The sequence below is a fragment of the Dendropsophus ebraccatus genome, chromosome 1, assembly GCF_027789765.1.
Source record: "Dendropsophus ebraccatus isolate aDenEbr1 chromosome 1, aDenEbr1.pat, whole genome shotgun sequence".
Taxonomy (NCBI): Eukaryota; Metazoa; Chordata; class Amphibia; order Anura; family Hylidae; genus Dendropsophus; species Dendropsophus ebraccatus.
This window is the reverse complement of record NC_091454.1, coordinates 85082626-85110496: the sequence shown is the minus strand read 5'-3', so window position 1 is coordinate 85110496 and position 27871 is coordinate 85082626. Positions and strand designations below refer to the sequence as shown.

Sequence of the window (27871 nt, the reverse complement as noted above, 5' to 3'; positions counted from 1 at the left end):
AAAAAATGGTTTAGAAACTTCTCAGCAAAGCTTATATCAATCAGTGCAAATTGTATCAGTTACAGTTTTTCTCTGAGATTTTAGTTTACAAAACGTCGACTCATTTTGAATGGATTTATCAAGCTGGTACTACTTGATTGGATTTACCAGGAGTTTGGCTTTCCACTGGTCCAGCCATAGATATGGTTTCTTCTCCTGGTGCAGATAGGTCAATGTGACCACATGTTAACAGCTCAACAGCACAACTGCGGAACTGAAAAGAAAAGCAATGTTATACATGGTTTTATCTATTGTATTACCATTTTAATTTTCCAGCACAAGGCATGAATAACACAGCACTTCCCACAGTTTTCTGAGGCCAAACCAGGGACTTGGCTAATAATGTTAGCCCTGCATTATCAGTGTAGACATACTTATAATAGAAAATGATGTCATGGTCACATGACCATGATCTCCCACGTCCTTTACCATGGGGGCAATGCAAATGAAGGTGGAGGGCACAGATGAGCTGCTTACTTTAACAGACTCTCTCCCTCCTTCCCATTTCCAGCATCAACTGGGCAGAGGTGAGCGCTCTCCTCTAGCATCTCCTGTGCTATAAGCTAAATATATAACTTCCTGTCTTGTCCACTTGCTTGCACAAGGGGTTTTTCTCTGCTGTCCTTCTCACTCCTCTACAATAGATTGTGGGGCTGTAAATAAGGAAAAGCGGTGTGAATGGGTTCTACTCGGTCCACTCGTGAGTGGGTTCATGGTTATGCACCTATGGCCCGACTTAGGCTGAGCAGAAGGCATACATTCTATACCTCCAGCTCAGTCTGCCAGGAAGTAAAGTGACAATCTCTAGCATCACTGCTAAACTCTTTTGGTGGCAGAAACCTGAGGTCCCTTCCGTTGATCACAAGCGCATGTGGTAGCCTTAGTTGCTAGTGCAGCAGGAAAGAGTGCCCCTTTATGTACTATTTACGAACTTTTTTTTCTCTGTTTTGCTCTTCAGATGGTATCCTGAGGACTATGCAGGATTCGGTGGACTATGTTGAGAACTAGATTTTTTTTTGTGGTAACAGTACACAAGAGGGTGCAGTGTGTTTTTGTTTTCAGTAAAACATTTTTACTAGTTTGTGTCCTCCCTCACTTTGATAGATAAAATCAATTACTAAACTGGGGCTTTGTGATAGCCTTTTAAACAGCTAACACTGACACCCCCATTATTACTCCAGTACCCAGCACAGTCACAGGGGTACTGGGAAGAGCCTGGTACCATCAGTTCTGGAATGTCAAAGAAATCGTGCTCTTCCTCTGGGGCAGTAGCAGTCTGGAAAAGGCCAAAACATATGGCCCTTCCCATCCTGGTTTTACTTGGCTGCTGCATTTTGTTCTTTTTACCATATGAGGAGTAGGTTTTTAGTTGCAGATATTTCCCCAACAAATCTGCCATATGTGTCAATACACAATCAAACAACATGCTCAATAATTTCTACAACCCTGTCTACAAAAAAAGCTTTGTTTTGTTTTTTTAATATAAATATCTATAATCATAGTGAAAGTGCTAAATCCTTCTATTATGACAGAGGTCTGTGTGATAATTATTGTGTCACATTAGTATTGTCATTACCTGTTTGTTTAGAAAGAGGTAGATGATTGGATTGTAGACAGGACTTGTCTTAGCAAGATATGTTGGTAGAGTTGCAGCCAGTGGAGAAATGTAGAGGGTGGGCTTAATGATGACAATAAGGGCAAATACTGTATATGGCAGCCAACATATAAGAAAAGCAATCACCATGAAAAGCACCATCAATACTACTCTTAGCTCTTCTTCTCGGTTTGTCTTTCCCCCCTGATCTTCTATTTTCCTATTAAGCTAAAAGGAAAAATCTGAATGAAAATTATGGTTATATATGGTTTCTATGTTTCAATGCTCAGATGTAGCATACATTCACAAGCTTTTATAAAACACAATAATACACATCGACATGTCTGTAAATAATAATTACATATTCCTAACATTGTGATGTTACAACCTAATGACAGTAAAGAGATGTTTTTCTTTAAAGCGGTTTTCCAGGCTTATTAATATGTGGCCTGGGCTGTGGGGAACACAAAAAAAAAAGAAATATACTTACCCAGCCCACTTCCCCACTTCTGCCGATTTTCCGATCACCCGATGCCTTCCATGGTCCTCTGCCCACTCCACAGCTGATCATTTTTTTATCTGCTGCTGAGAGGGTGTTTCCTGTTTGCACAGAACATTAGTGGAACTGGTGGGGAAGTGGGATGGTTAAATATACCTGTTTATTCTCTGCAGCCCCAGCAACATATGATTGTTCCCTGACTGGACTTTAAGTGTAATTTCACGCAGGACGGATATGCTGCAAAAAGTCTACAGCAGAAATTCCATAGCATAACTGCATGAGGCAAAGCTGAGAAAAAGTATCTGCATTGAAATGTAAACATTTCAGTAATATTCAGCTGATATAGGTGCGGATATGTAAATTTACCAACACAATCAGTATGTCCCAAATCCCCTGATTAGACCTAAATAAATACAGACTAAAGACCCAGACAATAATAACCTAGAAAACAAATATCAGACTTCTTCATCAGACCCCTAAATTATTACTGATGCCTTAACTAATCCAGACCCCAGAATAAATTCATAACCCAGACCATACTATAAGATACCGGTAATTTTGACACGCCATAAACAACATAATCAGCAGTACCCTCCCAATAAACACACCATAATAGTTCATCTGTAAATTACATCAGGGTGCTTCAAATGGTAGCCAAATGCCTTCCATAAACAATTCCAGCAAAGTGTATACACAATGTCAGAATTTCTCCCCTGCATAAACAATGCAAAACCCCCTCATATCACCTGCATAAATTTCCGAGGCCCTACTATGTGTGGCAATGTTCAAAAGCATTTAATAATATTACTATTTGAATATAATATTATTGCGGCACAAAAAAAACAACAAGATTATCAGACTCAATGCCAAGGAAAGCAGGAGCTGCAAATATCACCTTAACCCCAGTCCAGACCTGCAAAACCGGTACAGGTCACGCTAAATAAACAAGCCTTCACCCACTGAACACATATGGTCATGTGTCCAACACAATGTAGAATTTTTCCACAAAGTGCACAAAATGTATGCGGGGATGTACAGATATGTGCAAAGATGTCTTGTGCGACACCTGAAAATGGTGCCTGAGATGAGATACTCATCTTGCCTCATGACCTTTGAGCTGTTCTCTTAAAAAAAGTTCTGCAGCAGCTGGTGTGTGTAGTATAAAGAATAACATGCCCCCTATTAGGAATAAGAATATTAAGACTTACATTAAAGATCCACAGCCCATATAATGCTCTCAGCCTTAGGCCTCATGCTTTTATGCAGTCACAAAATTCTTTAGTGACATGTAATCTTACAATCATAATTTATGGTAAGGGATCCACCAGTTATTCTGTTGCTAAGGGTGGGGTCACATATGTCTAGAGGTATAGTGGCATAGCTGGAAGCTGGCATGCAAGCGCCGGATCAAACAATGTTGCACATAGAATTTTTTTTATCTGGCAAAATTCTGGCAGATCAAAAAGGGCAACATTGCTTCATGGTCCATAGGATTTTAGTATTTTAGCACAATTTTATGTCCCATTTCAGCCTATGGGTAAACCGATGGGATGTCAGATGCAAAAAATCCAGCTTGCTAGATCCAGCATTCCCATCTGGCAGATGTTAAGCCAGCCTTAAGTCCTTACACATTGCTATTAACATGATGATGATGATGATTATGATGATGATTTTTTTTTATTATTATTAAAAATAATGTTTGTTTAATTAAAATTTAAGTGATGAGTATACAGGTAGAGATGCAGGATATTCAGCCTTGTTTCTTGCAGCTAAATAAAGCAATAAGAAGCAATGAGTATGTATTTTTATAGGCCTAAGCCTATGCATTTGAAACATGTGTGAAAGTAAGTTAGTAAAATAATGTTGCTGTATATGGTAATATACCTTATGTAATGACAGCAGTATACTTCCATATGAAAATCCAATTATTGCTACCGGAATAATGAAGCATGTCAGAAAGTAGGCAATCAGATAACTGTAATTACTCCAGGACCTCTCTTCCCAGCCGATCGAGCATGAAGTCTGAACTCCTTCTGGACCATATGAACTCCAGCCAAATAATGGTGCTACTGCCCATACAAGACAGAAGAGCCAGATAAATGTCAGGCCTTGGTAGCCCCTCTGAGTGCTGAGCTTTAATGCTCCAACTGGCTCACAGACCACATTGTACCTCTCATACGCTAGAATCGTCAAGGACCAGAGGGACACGATTCCTGTAACATAATGTGATTATTGAAAGAAAGACAACAGTTTATATAATAGTTTTTGTTATTATGGTTTAGAAAACACAAAGTTCATTTCTAGAAACTGTTAGACAAGTCACCACTAGAGGGAGCATTTATACAACTGAGTACTAAAACACTAAAAACAAACTGTCTGAAAATAAAAGGTTTCAAACTGACAAGCAACTTATTGTATATAACAGTATATGAAAGTATGATATATGTAGCTGATTACTTGTATATGGATATCATTATCCATGTTTTACTGTTACCTATGTATTTCACAACAAAAGTTATTCAAGGGTAGAAAAGTATAGTTGCTTTCTTTCAGAAACACACCTGTCCTTTAGATTGTGTGTAGTATTACAACTCTGCTCTTTTCACTTCAAGTAGCTTATCGGAAAAATGGACGTTATTTTAAATATTAAAATCGGCCGCCTTTTCTCAATTTTTGACGTTGTGTGAACATAGCCTTTAAATGATTTTACTAGTGCAAATGTAAGGTACTGCTTTTTATGTTACCAGGCAGGCCAGAATAACCTATGAAAAATAAAAATGCATACGCTTACAATTAATATTTTCGATTTAGTATAACTGAAACTTACATACATACAAAATTATGTAATACAATATTTTATTTCTAGTGTACCTTACTTTTAATATACTAAATGCTAATGCATTTATTTACACTAATGCACTATAACTGCATCTGCATCTATGAACATTTTGCCTCTGGGTTATTAAAGGACATGCACAAACAAGGTCATATGATAAGATCGGTACAGGTAAGCAAGGTGGGAGCAGAGCAGGTCAGAGCTTTAAGGCTACACAGAGTTAAAGGGGTACTCCAGCCCTTTACGTGTATGTATGTATATATATATATATATATATATATATATATATGCAGATGCTGAGAATGATACCAGATACAAGATGTGTCTTTTTATTATTTTATATATAATTGCATATATATATATATATATATATATATATATATATATATATGCAATTATATATAAAATAATAAAAAGACACATCTTGTATCTGGTATCATTCTCAGCATCTGATCTTTTTCTGTATGTATGGACACTACACAACAGGCTTTCCAACTGTCTGTAAGTTTATGAACAGTCTGAAAAAGAAACATGCACTTTTTAATGCACTTTGAAGTGTCTAAAAAAAACAAACATGTCATTTTGCATGGCACATGTCAGTACATGGAAGAACATAAGTACATAAAATTTTGTACCAAAATTTTTCGACTTATTTAAAGGATTTTTTTATATCCCCTTTTTCTCCATAACCTTCCACCATTTATGTAGCCTGTCTGTGGACCATTCCATTTTATCAGTATGTTTTTGTAGGTGAGGTCTCCAGACCTATATAAAATTTTCCAGATGTAGACTTGCTAGAGCTCTATACAGTGGGATCACAATCTTCCTCTTTGCACTGGTTATACCTTTAGCTATACAGCTCTTGATATGGGGTCTGTAGTTTATTCTAAGATATGCATTTATTGCCAGAGCCTGGTCTAGGGACTATATTATTTTGGGGGTCTGGGGAGATGGCGGTTGGACTTTGTATAGACTGGATAAATTGGAGTGAAAATTACTGCACTAGGTCTAGCTACTAGCTTTGAGCCCATAGTATGTGTGTATAAGAGAAGGTAATGCTAGAACTGAAAAAAAAAACTAAAAAATATAATTACTAGTTAAAGCATTTTATATCTGACATTAATTTTATCATTTCAAATTTGTTTTTAGTGTTTAATATACTTACTATTGAACAGATACAGTACACAAACATTTTCTGTAACTTACCAAAATAGTTGACAGCAAATCCTTGAAAAACACAGAATTTTTCACCCAGGTAAAAATAACCGTGGTAATTGGTGCTCACTACTATAGTGGTGCCACACAATGTCATTAATAGGTCCGAAAAGGATAGGTTTAGAATAAAAATGTTGATAGGATTGCGGAGTTGTGGATTTTTCATAGTCACCATAATAACTAGTAAATTGTTAAAAATAGAAAATACAGCATTCAAAAACATAAGAAAGGACAAAATGCTATATCCTGATCTGGGAAATATTGTAGGCATCGCTGTGAAGTTTTCACCAAGATCAGCTATAGTTATGTTGGAATACATATTGAGCAATAGCTTCTTTCTTCCAGGCTTGATGGCATTCAGGATGTTACAGCTTCTGGTCTTCCTACTTCTCAGCTGTCTTGTCATGTACAAAGGCTTTCAGGTTTATTGTTTTGTATAGGATAAAGAATGGATACATGTTTTAATTAAAGTAGCATCTGTCCCTATCGGCTTCGTCTTATTATGGGCACTTGTATTAGGAGCTTACTTAATCAGATTATATATAGACTTTCGGAGGGATTCATTTAATAACCATACAGCATAGTACTCTTAGATTAAGCTGTAATAAATTTATTACATAGGATGAATTACGTAATACATGAGTATTACATTTGCAATATGTGTATTGATTTGTTATTACATGGTATACTGTATATTTGTAGCTTTCTTCAGCCATTTTCACATGATTTCCAACCCTTTCCCAAAGCCCTAGGGATCAGTAGATCAGTAGATTCCAATGTTGCCCAAACAAGGACTACCACATAACATGCTTAGAAGGTCTGGTATACATATTCCTGACTGAGAGAAAGTTATCATTTTATCTGAAGGGTCTGCATTCTAAGGTATTGTCTGGGTTTGGGCCATGTTCAGATGCTGTATGAACATCAGACGTTTTTTGACGTGTCAGACAGTGGTCAATGTCTCAGATGTTCACATGGCCTATACTGCAGTATTAGAACATCATTTCATTTTAATTGGAACATGGGAACATTTAGGTGTGCCTGCGCTCCAGGAGCTGTACTTTACAGTGGTAGCAAAGGCTATCTTCCACAGCAGCTGTTCAATGAATAGCGGCCGGACAAAATAGACCTGTCAATTATTTTCTGCCACCAGCTGTAGTGTATACAGTGTGTATACACTACGGCCCTGGTTTCTTAGGCTGCAATGTAATCGGCCGCTGTCATTAACCCCTTCATTACCGAGATCATTGATGTCGGGATGTCCGGGTCAAATTAATGTAATATTTCTCCCCGCCTTCTAAGAGCCATAGCGCTTTTATTTTTCCACCTACAGGGCTGGTTGGGGTGTCATTTTTTGTGTCATGATCTCTAGTTTTTACTAGTATCATATTGGTGTGATCGCTTTTTATTATTTTTTTTCTGATATATAACTTTAAAGAATCAGCAATCCTGGTGTTTTTTCTTTCCCGTTTACGCTGTTCAACGCCTGGGAACAATAATGTAGTATTTTAATAGATTTAAAGATACGTAGATTTAAATATACGTAGTGTGAACATAGCCTAAGGTTGATGCGTTCGCTTGAAAGTATACGATATACGCCCGCACAGTGCACACTATGTATGAGCTTACGGGTGAATCGTATAAAAATGAAAAATGAACAAGACCATTGTTTGAGGACGGAAATGTTTAAACTCACGGCCGTGGATTTCCATGCGGTTCCATACGAAGTACTTATTTCAGCCAAATTGAACTTGATTTTTCGATCCAAAAGGTTCTGTTTGGTTTACGGGGCTGGGCGAAGATTTTCAAGTAAATCAAGATCGCTTCGAAACAAGCTAGGGAAGCATAACTGTACTGCAGGTGTATGTTCGCGGTGTGTACGCATCCGGCCACATGTCGATTTTTCAAATGCCCGTAGTTTCAGCCGCACATGTACGGCAGCGTAAGACCTGCGTACGGATTCATACACAGTTTGAACATAGCCTTATTGTGTACAGAAAATAAGGTATCATTACTGTCAAACTAGAGCTTAAAGGTACACTTCAAGTTAACTTTAGCTGGCTGTATTCCATGAGGGGACAGAGATCCTTATCTCAGACACAGTTCCTAAGGCAAGACAGCACACATATACATATATCTTGCCTATAGTGTTTATATCTATAGTAAATAGAAATCTTGTTATCCCAAACCTTTTTTTTTAATTATTTTTAGATTCTTACCGTTTAAATCTCATATATTATTTGACTAAATGTTTAGTTTTATGAAACATTTCTACTCTTTCATTATTCTGCCAGTCTCACATTTGGCAGTTTTTAATTTACATTTGCTTTAGGATGTTCAAATTAGAAATTAAATTTCAATCACATTTCTAAATGATTACTTTGCCATACATGTACATTAATCTTGCCTTTAACAAGTCAGCCTGAGGGTACATTTATTTATAATAATGTCAAAATCATTTCCAGTTTTGCATGTATTAGGATGTTCTGTAATAATATATTGTACACACTAGACACCGGTACACATGGGAAGAAGAAATCTCTGCTAATTGCAGTACAATGCTACAGACCACAACTACATCCAAAAAATTCTTAACATAATAGTGAAGACAAATATCCATAAAGTAATCCACAAGGTTAGTAAAATTAAAGGGGTACCTGTAGCTGAGTAGTATTTTAATAAGAAGAGAATATGCAAAAAAAATCAGTTTGGCGCAATTTCTCCGCCCCTCAGTGCATCTATCGCCTGCCCTCTGGCTCGTACGGCCTTCTGCCGTGGCCCGGGGTGCTAGATATTGGTGTTGCACCAGCCTGTGGCTCTGTTGTTTTTGGTCAACTTGTCACGGTGGCCAGGAGTGGTGATACCTACCAATCCTCGGACAAACGGGCACCGGACCTTTGGTAGAACTGGTGTGAAGTGCAAGGTGGGGAAACAGAGATGTGCCACTTAAACAATGCTTTATAACAGTGCTTTAGGTGCAACAATACAGGCAATATCTCAAAAGGCAACTTGAGGCAAAGGGGCGTAACTACCACTATAGCAGCCATAGCGGCTGCTATGGGGCCCGCCGCATCAGGGGGCCCCATGGCCTGCTCCTGCAATACACTGGGTCCCCTGAGTCGTCATCATTTGCAGCACCGGGTGGCAATCAAAAGTTTGCTATGGGGCCCAGCCATTTCTAGTTATGCCCCTGTTGAGGCAGAGTAAGAATAGGAATCAGACAAAGAAGAGAAGCAGTAGATATGGGCCGGATAGCAGCCCTTGCCTAATTAGTGCAGTACTCTGCCGGGATGTGTGTGAAGGGTATCTTGAAGAAATCCTCATACTCACATTTAGATAAATTTGTTTTATCTGACTGCCTTCTGCCTACACAGTCTTGGAGACCGCCCTGTGAGGTAGTACAAGACCCAGGCCTCTGTTTCTGTGCGAAGCTAACTAGTTAAAGTTGGCTCGGCATTGCCTCCTTGTGTGGTGACTGGTTTTGGGGTTTCTTAAGCCCTTTAGGATCAGGATAATTTTGGTCTAAAAGACCAGAGTCCATTTTTCAAATCTGATTTGTCTCACAGTATGCGGTAATAGCTCAAATTCTGAAATAGTTTTTCATAATATATTGTACTTTAGTGGCAGATATCATCCTGCACACATTTAATTAAAAAAAAAAAACTACAAAATTAGTGTTTTTCTAACTTTGCCATCGTTGTTACTAGAGATGAGTGAATCGCTCATCTAAACGAAGGAAAGCACTTTGTTTGATCAGCGCTCCGCTCATCAAATTAACTGGCTGTCAGCGCTGCTTTATTCCCTGCCACTACTTCTTGGGTGCAGGAGAAAAGCTGGATACAATCCTGGGAAACTGGGAAAAGTTTCCCAGGATTGGATGCAGCTTTTCCCGGCATTCTGGGAGGAGTGGCAGGAAGCGGAGCAGCGCTGACAGCCAGCTAACTTGATGAGCGGAGTACTGATCAAACAATTTTTTTTTTTACTTTTACATGTTGTTTTTCTGTCCCACTAAGGGACTTTACTATCTGATCTGCACTATAGTATATTATGTCTGCAAGTGTTAGGCTTTGTTCACACAATGTCAAAAAAAGATAAAAGGTGGACGCCTTTTAAATTTATAAACATGTCCATTATTGCCGCAATGTAATTGACTTCAATGCAATGCATTGAGGTCAGTGAAATGACAGATGTCCTATGCACACAGTGTATTAAATATCGTAAGTTGTCTGTGCGGACGTCAAAGTAATGATCATGACAATTATTTTCAGATGTTTTTTGCAAACAGGAACGTTAAGTTTAGTTGTTCACACGCAGTTTTTCCTTTTTCACCATCCTTTCACCATTTTTGCTATTTCAATGGACTTTTCAATTAAAGACATACCCAAAGGCCATTTAGTCCACCTGAACTAGGATAATGTACCAACAGTGTCACTGACAGGTGACCAAACAGCGCAATGATGGACGTAATTTTAAACTCAAAATAGCGGACATCATTTTTTCTTTTCAAAGACAGAGAGAAAAAACATGTAAACAAAGTCTAGCACTGACAGAGAAAGCAGATCAAACTCTGCCTTCTGTAGTATGGGACATCTGGGACATCAGAGGCCTCAGTGCGGCCTTCGGTATCTGTGGCTATCATGGAGCCCCGATGGGGAATAGAGGGAGACATCTGAACAAATGTTTTTATTTAATAAATGATTAGAGCTTCCTTTGTCTGATTGTTATTCTCATTTTGAGCAGCAGAACGCATCCCTATCAACCCTTTCTTTCCCCAAGAGCCCTCTTAGTTTAATTTAAGTTTAATTTTTCCAACCCTATACACTATGAACTTTTGTGTCAATCACACTAAAGTAAAAGGACAAGTGACAAAACATATTCATGCACACCATTAGCACCAATAGTCTTGACTATCAAAGGGAGAAAGACAAAGGTCAGGCCTTTAGGCTGGTTCATAAACTGCTTGCTATTTACTGAAAAGAGGGATTTTACTTTTTAACATTTCTCACTTATCAAGTAAATGGGTAATGAATATTAGACTATTACATTAAAAAGAAAGCAACTGATAAAACTTCTAATTTGTTAGAAATCTGTCTTAAAACTCCTGCCACCATGCAGTGATTACATATTGTCCCAAAACTGCTCTGAACAAAACAGAAATATATCACCAATGATACCATTACATAATACTGACACACCATGACCATTACCACTACAACCTTATAGCAGTGCAGTAAGATCCAGTGCAGTTAGTTAGTGCAGTTACATCCAGTGACTCACAGGGGGGTGTCTTCTTCAATCAACATCTTTTACTTTTTTTTTCTCTCCATCCAGCGTGGGCCAACTTAAAGTGTGAATACTCTCTCTAGAATCTGCCAGAGGAACATTTTAGGCTCCAACACATAGAGTAGTTAGGTCCCCTATACCCCTATATAGTAGTTACACCCTTCTGTGCCCCCACAGTTTTACGGTGTCCCTGTGCCCCGGCTCAATTAGGTATGCTCTGTGCCCCAGTATAGTAGTAAGGTATATAGGCACCTCTGTACATTTCCCATACATTTTCTGCTGCTGCCAGTAGTATATACCCCTTGTGTGCTGCCCCCAGTAGTATTTACCCCTTGTGTGCTGTCTCCAGTAGTATATACCCCCTTTGGGCTGGCCCCAGTTGTATATACCCCCTATGTGCTCCCCCACTTGTATATAGACACCCAGTGTGCTCACCCACTTGTATATAGACCCCCTGTGTGCTTCCCCACTTGGATATAGACCTCCTGTGTGCTCCCCCAGTAGTATATAGACCTCCTGTATGCTCCTTCAGTAGTATATAGACGCCCTTTGTGCTCCACCAGTAGTATTTAGACCCGATGTGTACTCTCCCATTTGTATATAGACCCCATTCTTCTGCCCCAGTAGTATATAGACCCCTGTGTGATGCCCAATTAGTCTATACCCCCCTCCCCTTGTGTGCTCCCCCAGTTATATAGTTATATAGAGCCCCCCTGTCTACTCCACCAGTAATATATAACCACATGTGTGCCCCCTGGTTATATAGACCCCCTGTGTGCTCCCCCAGTTATATATAGACCCCCGCTGTGTGCTCCTCCCCCGGTTATAGACACCTGTGTGCTCCCCCTTCCATATAGTATATAACACAAAAAAACAAAAACTTATACTCACCTGGGTCCGGGCGTCTCCTCTTCTCTTCACACTTGTTGCTGCAGGCAGTGTCTTGCCTGCGGTCATAAGTGGCAGCTCTCCCCTTGTGGTGCTGGCGCCACTCGTACGCAAGACACTGCCTGCCCGTAGGCAAGACACTGCCTGCAGCCACAAGAGTGACTGACAGGGAGGGAGCCAAAGTCAGCGCTGTTGCTGCTTGTAACTGTCAGTGCTGTTGCTGCATGTAACAGTTCAGAGTGCAGCAGCAAGCAGGTGAACGGCCTGGTGGGCAAGCGGGGCAGTCTTGGCAACCAGAGTGGGGCATGGGGACGCCCCTGTATGTCAGGAGCCCGACACAATTGCGTGGGGTGCGTGGTGCAAAAAACCTCTACTGCCCAGACATCATGTAGATAGGAGTGGTCAGATCAAAGGTTAATGATTAAATCTGACTTCAGATTGTAAGCAGAGTGCTGGGAAGCCATAGATGCAAGTCTGAAGCACAGTAGAGGTTATATACTGTGTCTGGGTATGTCCACACCACGTAATCGCGGCGGATTATCGCCACGGATTCCGCAGCTCGACCCCCGCTCACAGCTTCCTGCGGCCGCACCCATCTTCGCTGGTCTCATAGGCTTCATTCTATAGTTCGGCGACGCCCAAAGAATGAACCCGCTCATAGGGTGGGTTCAGATTACGGATAAATTCAGCGGAATTTCGTCGCCTGTACGTGCTCACGGCCTGGCACCTTTCTGCCGTCCGTCAATTGTCACATCAATTGTCACATCACGTCAATTGTCACATCATGTCAATTGTCACGTCAATTCTTTTGGCGGAATGCGGAATCAGCCAGCCTGTAGAATGGTGTCTATGGAGCCGGCGGAAAGGCGCGCAACCGTGAGCGCGTACAGGCTACGGTATTCCACAGAATCTATCCGCGAGAATTTCATAGTCTGAACCCACCCTTATTTGGCATAGCAAGAAACCTGGAGGAAATTCAGTGACATTCAAAAACTAAAAGCCACCTTCAGATCAACCAGTTACCCTCTGCTCTGCTGAATGGGGGCACTTGGTTAAATACTCGAGTCTCCCATTTATTTTAATTGGTCTTGTTACTTAAATCAAGCACTCAAGTAAAAAAAATTTACTTGATTAATAAGCATTTGAGTATGTTGGTCCTCGCTCATCTTTACTTCTTACTCTTTCAACCCACCTTAATGATGTGGAGAAAAACATTTTATTGACACTGTACACTGCATACTCCATAACATCATAAATTCTAATGTTGGTGTAAAGAAACATGTATGGGTATCTCTGCTTGTAAATTATCTTCAATTTATAAAGTTTAGGATAAATCTAAATTTGAAAGATCCAGCATTAAAATGTCCATTTGCATACAATATTGTTTTTTTCTGCAAAAGACCTTTCCTAAACTAAAAATGTGAAATGTTTACCTTTTGGAATATACTCCCTTGTAACTAAGCACTCAAATTGGCAGTGTGATATATATACATGCCTCTGAATACTCCTGCTAAACCTTACTTAGGGAGTTTTGGCAATGCTCTCTATAATAAAAGGTATTTCCTTTGCAAATATTACTGTCTTTACAAGATTTAAAAATGGGTTTATATTATCCTAATGTTGTAATGCAACTGTCTAACAGAAGGTGGCACTCTTCAATAATTCTAAAAACACATTTCCCTTTGTTTTACAAACTAAATAATTTCCATATGAAATCTGGACAAAAGTGATCTACCATAAAGGTTACCAGAGTAAGTGCAATGCTGTGACCATTCTGAGAAAGCTATGTGTATTTTTTCTATTAGGAGGTACAATTGTCTGAAGACTTTGTTCTACGTTTCTAAGTGTGAAAACTGCTTTTAAGCTTTCTGCATCTTTATTAGAGAGAGTGTCTGAGGGATGTGCCTTACTATGTTTATGGGATTTGAGAACATATTGATTCAATGTGTTAGTTTTGTGATCCCTTGGTTACAAATTCAAATATTAGGTGGCGTAAAATGTATTTGCCTCTGTGGATATCGCCTATCTGGATTTAAGAAAATCCTTTGGTACAGTTCCCCATATATTGCTGATAGAGAAAAATGTGCAATACTGTTGATATTCCTGGAGGTGTCTGTAATATGGAAAATGATTTAGCATTACTAGATATAGTAAGTGAATAAAACTACAATTCAATGTTTAAATGTGTAAAATAATGCACTTGGGGAGATGGAATCTGAGTATCATATCAGCAGTTCTGTGTTACTAAAGACCTCATAAGGGAAGTATTTAGGGGTAGTGTTTTATGACAGCTTCAAAACGAGTCACTACTATCATTAAATAACTTAGGGTGTCCTAAATATGCACCATTTTCCAGTTCCTTGATACATTTTTCCATTCCCAAAATATGTGGGTTCGATATACAGCTGCACAATGTAAGTCTATAAGGCTGTATTGCTCACATAGACACAGAGTTAGGGAGAGGTCTCAACACTAGACGCCGACCAATCAAATCCTTTGATATGCCCTTAGGAAGTTTTATAGATTGGCAGTTACTCTTTAAAGCTACTTGGTACCCTCAATCTGACCCCCCCCAAACCGCTTGTACCTTCGGATAGCTGCTTTTGATTCCAAAATCTGTCCTGGGGTCCGTTTGGCAGGTGATGCAGTTATTGTCCTTAAAACGTAACTGTCATTTCAGGGTCATTTTTTTGAAAACATTTGATATCAACAGTTCAAGCGATTTTAAGAAACTCTGTAATAGGTTTTATAAACCAAAAGAGTTTCCTTCTGGACTGAAAAATCAATCTCCCAGCCTCCCCCCTCCCTTCAGAAGAAGCAGGATTTCTGTCTCCATTATGTGGCTATGAAGAGGGGAGGGGCTGTTAGGAGTGACTGAGCACGGAGCAGTCCTGCAAAGCACAACATCCTGCAATCTTCTCTCAGTAAGTTCATAGATAAGCACTGACCTTTCTGACCCCAGAATCCTGCGTTTTAGGTGCCCAGAGAGTCTACAAACAGCTGGCCTTCATGTCACCTCTTCCTGCTCCCTCATCTCTCTCAGCCCCTCCCCCCTCCATAAGGATAGAATGGAGAGAGCAGAACCCGTCTTCACTGGCTTCTCTGTAATGAAGACGTGTTTGCCCGATAATGCACAGATAAGAAGTTGGGGGGGGAGGCTGGGAGATTGCTTCTTGAGTACAGAAAGAGGCTTTTTTGGCTGATAAAACCTATTACAGAGTTTCTTAAAATCGCTTATACTACTGATTTCTGCAATAAAAAAAATATGACAGTTACGCTTAAAAAAACGTTTAAACTTGCAGCCCTGTGCCAAACTGGCGTAGCCTAGAATGACTATGCTGGCATACCTTCTCTGTCCCTCCTCCCTGCCTTCTTCACCATTAGGAATGCTCCAGGCAGATTGTCTTCTATTCATCACCAGAGTAAGTACGGCCAGGGCCGGCATCAGCACAGGGCTTACCTGGGCAAGTGCCAGGGCCCACAGCCCCTCTAAGGGCCCAGAGAGGGAGAGGGGCCTGGCGTTCTAATGTTCAGCCTTATCACAGTAGTGCCGGGTGAGCGGCCTGAACATCAGAAGACACAGGAGAAGGAGCAGGACATGCACAGAGAGAGAAAAGGGTGAAGGACCTGATCACATGACCCAAAGGTCTTCAACCTCACAATGTGGAGAGCAGCTGGACAGAAAAGAAGAGGGAGAAGACTGAGCTGTAAGTGCTTTGTGTTAGTGTCTGACTGTGTGTGTCAGTGTATGTGTCAGTCAGTCAGTGTCAGTCAATCAATCAGTGTCAGTCAGAGCCTGTGTTAGTCAGACAGTGTCTGAGTGTCTTAGTGTGTGGATGAAGGGCACATAGAGGATGGATGAGGGGCCCGCTGAGGCTTTTTCGCCCAAGGGCCCGCAAAAACCTGGAGCTGGCCCTGAGTACGGCACATGGGCTAGATCGTTAAGCAGCTGTGTAGTGTTCACTGCAGAGGAATAGGAAATATCCTGCCAGTGTCATTCCTAATGATGAGGAGGGTGGGGAGTTGGGACGGAAGGGTGGTGCAAGGTTAGGGCCCAAAAACTCTGGCCACGGCCGTTTGGCACAGGACTGCAAGTTTAAAAGGTTTTTTTGGGGACAATAACTGCATCACGTGCCAAACGGACCCCAGGACAGATTTTGGAGTAAAAGCAGCTATCCAAAGGTACAAGTGGTTTGGGGGGGACAGATTGTCTTCCACTATTGAATGATCTTCCACTATTGAAAATACAACAGATAGACATGAGTTGGATTTATATGAGGTGTGTCTGACAAGGTACTTTTTTTTTAAACTACTTTGGGCAAAAACCTGTAATAAATAAAGAGATAATTGCATTGCAAACTGCAACTTTTTATTGCATACACAGGAGAAGCGCAGGCACCAGGGCTTCCTTTACTCCACAGACCCAATGTCCAATAGCACTCTCTTTGTGGTGCATTTTGAGGAAACAGTAGTTCCAGCAGTACAGATAATTCTCAAAAGAAGTTACAATAGCACTCACCAATGTGTCAGCGACATGGATGCTTTATTCCAGGAAGATACAAACAATAGCAGGGACATTCCAATAGTGAGAGTGATGATCGTTTCGAGATTATATAAACATGCTTATATCTTTTTTGTCATCACTGTAAGGCCCAGGTATCTCAAAAAATATGCAAAGGTGAATATGTTGTTTACCTCGTCTCTGGGGGTGATACATTGGATTTCCTGGACGTGCTTGTGCAGGTGGAAGCAGGTCAGCTTGTTACTTTAGGTTTTCATTAACCTACAGCTACCAATGCGTTATTACACTATAAAAGCTTCCACCCAACCCATGTCAAGAGATCCACTCCATTTAGCCAATATGTATGGCTACGCCATTTAAACAGCTCGGGTGGGGGTTTCCAGCAACAAGTACAAAAGTTGGGGACTTGTTTGAAGGAGAGAGGTTACCCCAAGACAATTATCAATGAAGCAAGGGAAAAGGCTTTCTTTTCTTTTAAATATACTGAGATGAACAAAGTAATCCAGAATGCAATACATAGACACTGGCATTTGATTGAGAGCTGTGAGGATGTTAGAGAAATTGCTGTGCGACAACCTTTCTTCTCGCATAGACATAACCGGAATATCAGGGATTTATTATCTAGTCAAAGACAGAAAGGGCACACCAAAAATAGGAACTGGTTAGAAAATGAATGCCCTATGGGGTCATATGGGGCATCATTTTTTGCCATGATCTCTAGTTTTTATTAGTAAAAAAATTTTCTTGATCATTTCTTGAACATATTGATCACTTTTTATTATTTTTTTTATACATAAAATGTAATTTAAAAAAAGCAATCCCCGTTTTTTTACCACTTTTTGTTCATGCAGCTCACCGTGCAGGAATAGTAATGTTTTATTTTATTAGATCTGATGATTACACATGCTATGGTATATTACAGTGGGGAAAAAAAGAAAATAGTGCAAGTTCTTCCACTTAAAAAGATGAGAGGCTTTTGTAATTTACATCATAGGTAGACCTCAATTATGAGAGACAAAAAGGGAAAACAAATTCCAAAAATCACATTGTCTGATTTTGTAATAATTTATTTGCAAATTATGGTGGAAAATAAGTATTTGGTCACCTACAAACAATCAAGATTTCTGGCTCTCACAGACCTGTAACTTCTTCTTTAAGAGTCTCCTCTTTCCTCCACTCATTACCTGTAGTAATGGCACCTGTTTAAACTTGTTATCATTATAAAAAGACACCAGTGCACACCCTCAAACAGTCAGACTCCAAACTCCACTATGGTGAAGAGCTGTCAAAAGTCACCAGAAACAAAATTGTGGCCCTGCACCAGGCTGGGAAGACTGAATCTATAATAGGCAACCAGCTTGGGGTGAAGAAATCAACTGTCGGAGCAATAATTAGAAAATGGAAGACCTACAAGACCACTAATAATCTCCCTCGATCTGGGGCTCCACGCAAAATCTCACCCCGTGGGGTCAAAATGATCACAAGAACGGTGAGCAAAAATCCCAGAACCATGTGGGGGGACCTAGTGAATGAATTGCAGAGAGTTGGGACCAATGTACTGTAACAAAGCCTACCATCAGTAACACACTACGCCGCCAGGGACTCAGATCCTGCAGTGCCAGACGTGTCCCACTGCTTAAGCCAGTACATGTCCGGGCCCGTCTGAAGTTTGCTAGAGAGCATTTGGATGATCCAGAAGAGTATTGGGAGAATGTCCTATGGTCTGATGAAACCAAAGTGGAACTGTTTGATAGAAACACAACTTGTCGTGTTTAGAGGAAAAAGAATACTTAGTTGCATCCATCAAACACCATACCTACTGTAAAGCATGGGGGTGGAAACATCATGCTTTGGGGCTGTTTCTCTGCAAAGGGGCCAGGACGACTGATCCGGGTACATGAAAGAATGAATGGGGCCATGTATCGTGAGATTTTGAGTGTAAACCTCCTTCCATCAGCAAGGGCATTGAAGATGAAACGTGGCTGGGTCTTTCAACATGACAATGATCCAAAGCACACTGCCAGGGCAACGAAGGAGTGGCTTCGTAAGAAGTATTTCAAGGTCCTGGAGTGGCCTTGCCAGTCTCCAGATCTCAACCCTATAGAAAACCTTTGGAGGGAGATGAAAGTCCGTGTTGCCAAGTGACAGCCCCAAAACATCACTGCTCTAGAGGAGATCTGCATGGAGGAATGGGCCAACATACCAACAACAGTGTGTGCCAACCTTGTGAAAACTTTCAGAAAACGTTTGACCTCTGTCATTGCCAACAAATGATATATAACAAAGTATTGAGATGAAATTTTGTTACTGACCAAATACTTATTTTCCACCATAATTTGCAAATAAATTCTTACAAAATCAGACAATGTGATTTTATGGATTTGTTTTCTCATTTTGTCTCCCATAGTTGAGGTCTACATATGGTGTCAATTACAGGCCTCTCTCATCTTTTTAAGTGGTGGAACTTGCACTATTGGTGACTGACTAAATACTTTTTTCCCCCACTGTATATGTTAAGTAACTTTATTATTTTTATGTGTTTTATGTATAAAATGGGAAGGGTGTGTGTGTGTGTGTGTGTGTGTGTGATTTTTACTTTTATTGGGGGAGGGGTTTGGGACATTTTTTAAAACTTGTATTTTTTTTTACACTTTTTAAGTCCCCTTAGGGACTTACATTAGCATAGCAGTGATCAGTGTAATCTGCGATCTTCTAATAGAGCCAGAGCCTGCCTGTTGCAGACTCTATCAGAAGACTGAAGACCTGACTGCATGGAGGAAGGTAAGAGACCTTCGTCAGTCAGGCCATGCGATCGGGGGTCCCAATCGGTGACAGGAGATGCTCCTGTCACATACACTTAAGCGCTGTGGCTGCTGCGTTTAAGGGGTTGATGGCCGGCGGCCGCGCAATTGTGGTGGCCCCCCATCAAGGGTGAGGGCCTGGCTGCAGATAGCAACTGGTCCTCACCGGCTTTGGAACAAGCTCAGCTCCTGAGCCCGCTTCTTAGCCTGGGACCCCGGCAGGGCATACATTTAGGTCCTCCTGCCTTAAGGCCCAGGCAGCGGGGGCGTAAATGTACGCTCGTGGTCCTTAAGGGGTTAAATTTCTAGTTTTAGAAATTGTGAAGGGGCTTTGGGCCTTAATGACATGCAGTAAACGATATGAGTATGTTTATATAATTGCTTGTCTTTTTGTAATGGTTTTAATATTATTATTCTGATGTACTATTGTTATTGTTATGTTTCTTAGTAGTGATGCATTGTTCATATTATGTCCGGTACATATGGAGTTAATATGGTAACCTGAACAAAGGTGCAAACAAAGGTCATTGTATTAGTAAATATTGGTCCGGTGGCAACTTTGCAGCCCTGTAACCTGCTTTATACCTCTGCCTGACCTGGCTTGATCTATTGTCTGCCCATTGATTATGCAGAAATCAGCCTTTACCCGAACCCCTCTCTTACCTGATCCCTTGATTCATTACACCAGAATTTGTTGGCCCACAAGGCTATCGGTTATTTCAAGTGGTAGCAACCTGGTGCCCTCCTGAACTTAAATCCAGATTCGTTTATAGGGGTAAAAGGGTGAAAAAAAAGATATGCCACAGCTTGTTTTTGCCAGTAGTTTTAGAAAATGTTGAATTGTTTCTGTAAAAATTATGATTTTTACATGTGCTTTTCCAGGCATGCATTTTTTCCATATTGAAGTCAATGGAGAAAACTTCCCCAAGAAAACAGAGAAATGATTTGCTGCCGTTTGAGAAAACTATATTTTTATCTAGAAACTTTGTGATGCTGTGCTGCTATGAATTGACTAGACTATAACGTCTATCCCATAGATTAGGAAGCTACCCCTGTGTAGTCCCCCTATAGTAGATGGCCCCCCTGTGAAGTCTCCCTATATATATATATAAATCATATATTGACCAACTTCTTTGTATATGGTGCGGCTCCAAACCTACCACATATATCCTACAAATATTGTGCACACCAATAAATATTCTGTAAGTCCAAAAGTAATAAATATTAATTCCTTTATTCAAAAAACATGATAGGACATACAAAGTTAAAAAATGGTAAGACATGCAGAAAATGACACAGGTAAACCACAGATCACACCTGGACAAGATTGTATCAGAAGAACCTGGGTAAACAGCTTCACTGGATACAGCATGTAAAGTGCATGTGCAAAAAATATACTGAATGCAGTCACTAAAGTGTAGCCTAATTATGTAAACATGTAAAATGTCCAGCTTCCAAAAGTGCAAGTAGCAAAGTGCTTGGTATACCTATTGTCCGGTGGTCTATAGTGGCTCCCTCTCCCTAACGCAGCTCCCTCTCGCGTGGCAGCTTGATCACGGGGCTAATGGATGCTAGCTGCCCGCCAATATTTATATGTACAAGGATCCTCCCCCCATCTCCGGACGCTTCCGCCAAGCGTCTGACGTCACCGCGCCAATGACGTAGCGCTGCTCCGTCCGACTGTCCCCCTGCACGTGACACGGCCATCCACTCAATTTCAACATTATGTGGACATAGCCTTTCTGTGTTTCCAATCCACTCCTTGTTTTGGTTGCAGTATGAGGACCACAATACTGACTGAAATATACATAGTGTGAACCCAGCCTCAATGTGCATATATATGATAAGTGTACAGCACATAAACATATTTAGTGCCATAAATAATTTAAGAGCCTATGCAATAATAAATAGTGATATGTGTGCCAAAAATATGTTAATATATGTGAAGAAAGGGTCATACAGGTACATATAATACATACATGGAGATTATATATCCATAAATGAGTACATGCAACCATGTTATATATAGAATGTGACATAGCAAGAATATGTGATACAAGTAAAGAAATCATATTACATGATAGTGTTATATAAGGGTGAGGCGTAGGACTAGTGTGAATGGGATTCACAACCTTCACCACTTGGTGACGTGATCTCTATTCACACTGCTCCTATAGCAAAATAATTTTTTCTCAATGGCCTTGTGTTTTGGGACAGGGACAGACTAGGGAGAGCCCAGAAATAAGAGACAGAGGGATGACTAGGGCGTCTTCCCATCTATCAAGGTTCTTTAAATTTTTGAGGTACAGTAATTGTACAGACTCTGACTATTGTTGTATCAGGGGTCACTGGACCTTGAAATCATCGAAACTGTAAGTTAATCTGCTCCCTGTTATATCTTGATGTATTAATATATGCCATTGATTGTTGTATAGTGGCAGAGTCCTCTATTGTTTATGTGTTTGTGAGTCCATATATTTTAAACAAATTTAGTAAAGGTTACGTTTTAATATATACGCACACCATTTTTTGCAGTGATATTTTGTATTGTATGGTGTTTAGGTTTCATTAATGTTCATTTGCAGTGACGTTGTTTTGGTGGATAAGTTGCAAAATAATGCTTTCTTTCAGGACAGCAGTGGACGTAGTGGATCAACGGCATAAAATGAAGCTTTCTTCATAGACAGCGGTGAACATTAGTGGATCAGCGGTGTAAAATGAAGTTTTCTTCTTGAACAGCAGTGGATGTTAGTAAATCAGCAGTATATACTTGTGTTTTCTCCTAGGACAGCAGTGGATGTTGATGAATCAGTGATATAAAATGAAGTTTTCTCCCTGAACAGCAATGGATGTTGGTGAATCAACAGCATAAAATGAAGTTTTCTCCCTAGACAGCAGTGGACATTGTTGGATCAGCAGTGTAAAACTACATTTTATCCCTGGTCAACAGAGGACATTGGTGGATCAGCAGCATATCAAAGTGGCGGCACCATGAGGGGCAATCTGTTTTAACCAGAGTGGCCTAGAATAGACACCTGGAAGTGGCAGCAACACCAACATTGGCACTTTTTAGATCCAAAGGGGCCTAGCACAGAAACCTTGAGGTGGCAGTGACAGCATTAGTATCCTTCTTGATCCTGAGGGGCCTAACACCCAGACCTGGAGATAGTAGCAGCAGTAGTAACACTCTCTTCGGCATGAAGGGGCAAAGGGCAGACAGTTGGAGGGGGCAGCAGAGGCTGAAGTAGCACTCTCTTCGACCTGAAGGCGCGAAGGACAGACAGTTGGAGATGGCAGCAGTAGCATCAGTAGCACTCTCTTTGACCTGAAGCGGCCAATGACATACAGTTAAGGTAGCAGCAGTAGTATTCTCTTTGACCCAAAGGGGCCAAGGAGAGACAGTTGGATGTGGCAGCAGCAGTAGTACTCTCTTCACCCAAAGGGGCCATGGACAGACAGTGGGAGGTGGCAGCAGCAGTAGCACTCTCTTCGACTTGTCGACTTGAAGGTACTAATGACATACAGTTGTATATGGCAGCAGCAGTAGCACACTCTTTAAACCAAAGGGGCCAAGGGCAGACAATTGGAGGTAAAGTTAATTTTATGTTGTTACAATTTGCACATTACATTTCATGCATGAATCTCTGGGTGTTTAAGCTGTCTTCAGCTTGCTTAAACTGGGAAGGGGAACCCTGATAGGGTATGGCAGTGTCCCTCCCACCCTCACTTTGGGCACTCCCAAGAGTGCAGTTTGGAAATATGCAGTTTCTGTTAAACTAGGTAGTTCTGCACTGAACTTTATGTTATACGCTGCCCCATAGTACTGAAAGGTGGCTGAAAAACATCTTTGCATCAGCTGTGGGTTTCAGGCAGCAGAAACCAAAAAGCAACCATTCATGAATGAGTGCACAACAACTAAGGCAAGGTAACCTGCCTTTCAGCAACAGACTGCTGCTTCTATTAGCAGTCTGTTAGAGGACAACATCCTAAGTGATTAAAGTTAAAGGACTTTATTGGCTAATAAGACACTTATAAAAGTGTCAAAATATATCCAAACAGGGAATGGACATAATATGCCACGTGCCTCTGTGGGTTACCTTCACCCAAGATGGCCAGAAAGGACATTATTTGTTAATAAGACACTTATGACAGTGCCAAAATATATCCAAACAGGGAATGGACATAATATGCCACATGCCTCTGTGGGTTACCTTCACCCAAGATGGCCAGAAAGGATGTTATTTGTTAATAAGACACATATGACAGTGCCAAAATATATCCAAACAGAGAATGGATGTAATATGCCACAAGCCTCTGTGGGTTAACTTCACCTAAGATAGCCAGCAAAAACGTTGTTGGCAACAGTGACACAATTAGGACAGTGCCACACACTAAACACTGCTGTAACCTGCAAGAGCCTCAGTGGGTCAACTGACACATTCAGCTTCTTCATTAAAGCAGTCCTGCCTCACTGCAACCTACTTCAAATTGCCCCACCTGAACCTACAATCTCCTTTTATCTTTCTCTCTGTCCATCACTACTCTATCCAGATGCTTCTCTGCCTGACTCCAGCAACTGAATGATGACTTCCTGTTCCCTGCTACACTATATAAAAGGGGAGTGTCTGTCACTATATAGAAGGGGAGTGTCTGTCAATAGGAGAGACATTGAGCAGAAATTACACTATCAAAAGTGGATAATACCTTGCTCAAGTCACTGGTCTAAAACACCTGAAAAACATTTTACCATTTTGTTAAAGGTTCCATTGACCCAGGTTTGACGGGTTCAGTTCCCTCTACTTATAATGCTTCATATTTTGGTCTATTTAAGGCTTAATTTTTGTGCCATGATCTGTAGGTTTTTTTTATCAGCATATTGCTATTTTTTTTATTTTTTTACTTAAAAAATAGGAAATAGGGGGATGTGAAACACAGTGAGCAACAGTCATGCTGTGTATGAATGCCTAGTTAGGAAATTATAGTATATCATGGAACATTGGGTCAATATTTTTTTTCCTTATTCACTTAGCTTTAGAAAGATTTTGTTGGTTTTATTACCACATAAGGATAGTTTATCTCATACCAAACCTACTCATTTTTACACCACAGTTTCCCTGTGTGCTTTCTTAATTTTTTATTTTATTTAAAACTTTAAGCTCTTTAACTAGAAATGTCTAGACAGTGCTTATGATGTATGATTCCCTTTCCATTGTCTCACTTTCCAACTTCAGCATTCATTGACTAAACTACTCATGTCACTGTACTTTGTGGCTTAGAGGATGTAATGTGTCACATCGGCGAGACCACCAAGCAGACATAAGGAGTCTTTTAAGTTATGCAATGCTTCCTGGGAAAACGCTATGCAAAGTAGCTTTCCTCCAGAAGAAAAACAGCTGGCTGTCCAGTAGTTTTGAATGCAGCTTCCCTATAAGTAAATGCATAACTTAAAGCGAATATACCATTAGCACTCACCGGTGTGGTGATCCCGGTGGCACAGTCCTTTTATCTAAATGCTACACAGTTTCTGCGTTTGGCGCCGTTTTAGTCTTGAGCACTGACCTGACTCTGTGCACTGCGGGGGCCCTGTGGCCCCCATGTGACAATAACCCCTCCCCACTGTGATGCAGCCCTGTTGATTCTAATAAAGGCACGTCAAAGAGGGGAGGGAATATTATTAAACTGGAAGGAGCGGGGCCTGCCTTCAGTGCATAGAGCGGACCGGTGCATGAGATGAAAATGCCGGCGCTGACAGGGTAATGTAAAGGGGGAAAAAAATGATGTAGTGTACATTCACTTTAAAGAGTTTTAAAACAGCTAGGGAAGGCTTTTATTCCTGTCAGCCAGTACACTGCGCTGCCCTGTATGGACAAGGAATAAGAACCCTAAAACTGCTGTCTAGAGATAAGCCCTCTCCTTTTTAAGAACATTCTGGCCAGTGTTGGACTGGGGTGCCTTGGTCCCTAAGTGGAACTGATATAGGGAGCCCACCATTGAAGAGCCACTGAGAAATGGAATGCCGATCTAGTTTCACCCTTGATTCAATTGTATGTGTCCACAATTCCCTTGTTAATATAAAGCTTTAAAGAGGATGTACCACCAGGTACGTCCTCTTGAATTTAACACACCGATAGAACGGTGGAATCAATGGAGCCGCGTCATAGAGGGGAGGGAATTCCCTCCCACTGAGGGCAGGCCTTCCGTCCTCCAGTGCTTCAGCACGGCCCGGTACCGCTGGATATAACGGCGCCGTACACGGGAACTGGGCTGCGGTTCGAAACATGGACCACGGCACCGGCTTCCCCATGACGGCGCCGTTCTATCAGTGTGTTAAATTTAGATTCAAGAGGATGTACCTGGTGGTACATCCTTTAAGTTGAACTACAATGCTCAGAATCCCCTAAACCTATTTAACTTTCATGGTATGAGTTGTAGTTTCTGAGAGGACAACACTTTAAAAAATGACTCCTGGTGGCTGCAAATTGTCGTTCACAAGCTTTTAGGAAAAATACTGTAAAAATACTACAAACTCTAAAGATCCATCAGTATATCTTTCTACCCTACCAGAGTTGTCAATTCACTTGTAGAGAAACTTTAAAGCAGAGCTTTAAATTTAGAGCTAAAACTGCCAGCATGCACTGAAGGTGTACCTGCAGCTGTTGTACTTGTAGGTGCATTGTACACTAGATGCTTTGTGGAATACTGGAATACTAGACTAGTTCTGTGGTGACTCACTGTCTGAAAGAAGCCAAACAAACAACAAAAAACAAACATTATTTATTTATTTGTTATGTTAACATATCTAAAAGTATGAAAAAAAAATTAATAAAGTTGGGCCCATATGAGCCACTATACAGTGGTTAGGCACCTCTTTGGCCCACATTGTAGTTAGGTCCCTCTGTGCCCCCATTAAGTAGTTATACCCCCTCTGTGCCTCTATATAGTAGTTAACCCCCCTCTGTGTCCACATTAAGTGGTTAGGTCTCACTGTGTCCGCATATAGTAATTAGGTTTATAGTCTTCAGCTCTGTGTGTCTGTCATGAAAAGTTTTTAGACACATAAGAAAGCCATTATTGTGTCCAGTTAACAGTTAACAGTTGTATGTGTTTATCTTCTTCAAGAGTATAAAACCTATACTTAAAGTGACACTGTCACCTCCTTTTTGCATTTTTGCATCTCTACACAGGTGTCAAGGGTAAATTTAGCGTTTTTCATACCTTATTTCATATCATACGTCATGGTGTTTGTTCAAGTAAAAAGTGTCCTTTTATCAACTGCAGGTTGTATTAAGTGGGTGTGGCCTCGCTGCATTAGCGCCACTTAACCCCGCCCACAACTGCATCGTTGGCCCCGCCCCCTCGCCGGCCATTGGAACAGGCTGGCCGAAAAGGTCTAGACCCCACCCCCTTTACGTCGTCCAACCAGTGGGCGTCACGGGGGCGGAGCCAACAGTGCAGTTGTGGGCGGGGCTAAGTGGCGCTAATGCTGTGAGGCCACGCCCACTTAATACAATCTGCAGTTGATAAAAGGACACTTTTTACTTGAACAAACACCATGACGTATGATATGAAATAAGGTATGAAAAACACTAAATTTACCCTTTACACCTGTGTAGAGATGTCAGAATGCACAAAGGGGGTGACAGTGTCACTTTAAAGTGTCTCTGTCGTTATATCTTTCAAAATTCAAATCAACAGTAGATGTGATATAAAGCAAGTTTGCAATTTACATTATATACAATATATATATATATATATATATATATATTAGTTTCCATGGAAAACACATTACTTATTGTGTTTCCCAGGTCATCTGAGCACTCACATAGAAGGCAGCCATGTAATTGGTGGGCACTAGAGATGATCGAACCTCGAGCATGCTCGAGTCGATCCGAACCCGAACTTTCGGCATTTGATTAGCGGTGGCTGCTGAAGTTGGATAAAGCCCTAAGGCTATGTGGAAAACATGTATATAGTCGTTGGCTGTATCCATGTTTTCCAGACAACCTTAGAGCTTTATCAAATACCGAACGTTCGGGTTTGAATGGACTCGAACCCGAACCCGGCTCACTCATCTCTAGTGGATACATTGAACTGTGACTCTCTATACTGGCCAAGATTTCATTTGTTTAGTCTCTTTTTTTCAACCATCACAATACTAAAAAGCTGCCTTCAGGAGACTGGACCTGGATTTCTG

At 40.8% G+C, this 27871-nt stretch overlaps 1 protein-coding gene across 1 annotated transcript; it reads right to left on the bottom strand.

Moving 5' to 3' along the window:
- Window positions 1-118: 118 nt before the first annotated feature.
- LOC138783048 (pinopsin-like) lies at window positions 119-6454 on the bottom strand. The gene is made up of 4 exons (XM_069957218.1): window positions 6175-6454; window positions 4017-4345; window positions 1616-1861; window positions 119-253 (listed from the first exon to the last, which is right to left on the bottom strand). The coding sequence occupies exons 1-4, from the start codon at window positions 6452-6454 to the stop codon at window positions 119-121; spliced, it is 990 nt and encodes a 329-aa protein (XP_069813319.1).
- Window positions 6455-27871: the final 21417 nt, after the last annotated feature.

What these genes read in the sequence shown, in the direction of transcription:
- LOC138783048 (XM_069957218.1), bottom strand. Translation starts at nt 6,454, where the DNA reads ATGCCTACAATATTTCCCAGATCAGGATATAGCATTTTGTCCTTTCTT. An exon ending in TACTGCTGTCATTACATAAG is followed by an intron (nt 1,862 to 4,016) that starts GTATATTACCAT and finishes TTTTCCTTTTAG; the next exon opens with CTTAATAGGAAAATAGAAGA. An exon ending in ACCTCTTTCTAAACAAACAG is followed by an intron (nt 254 to 1,615) that starts GTAATGACAATA and finishes TTTTCTTTTCAG; the next exon opens with TTCCGCAGTTGTGCTGTTGA.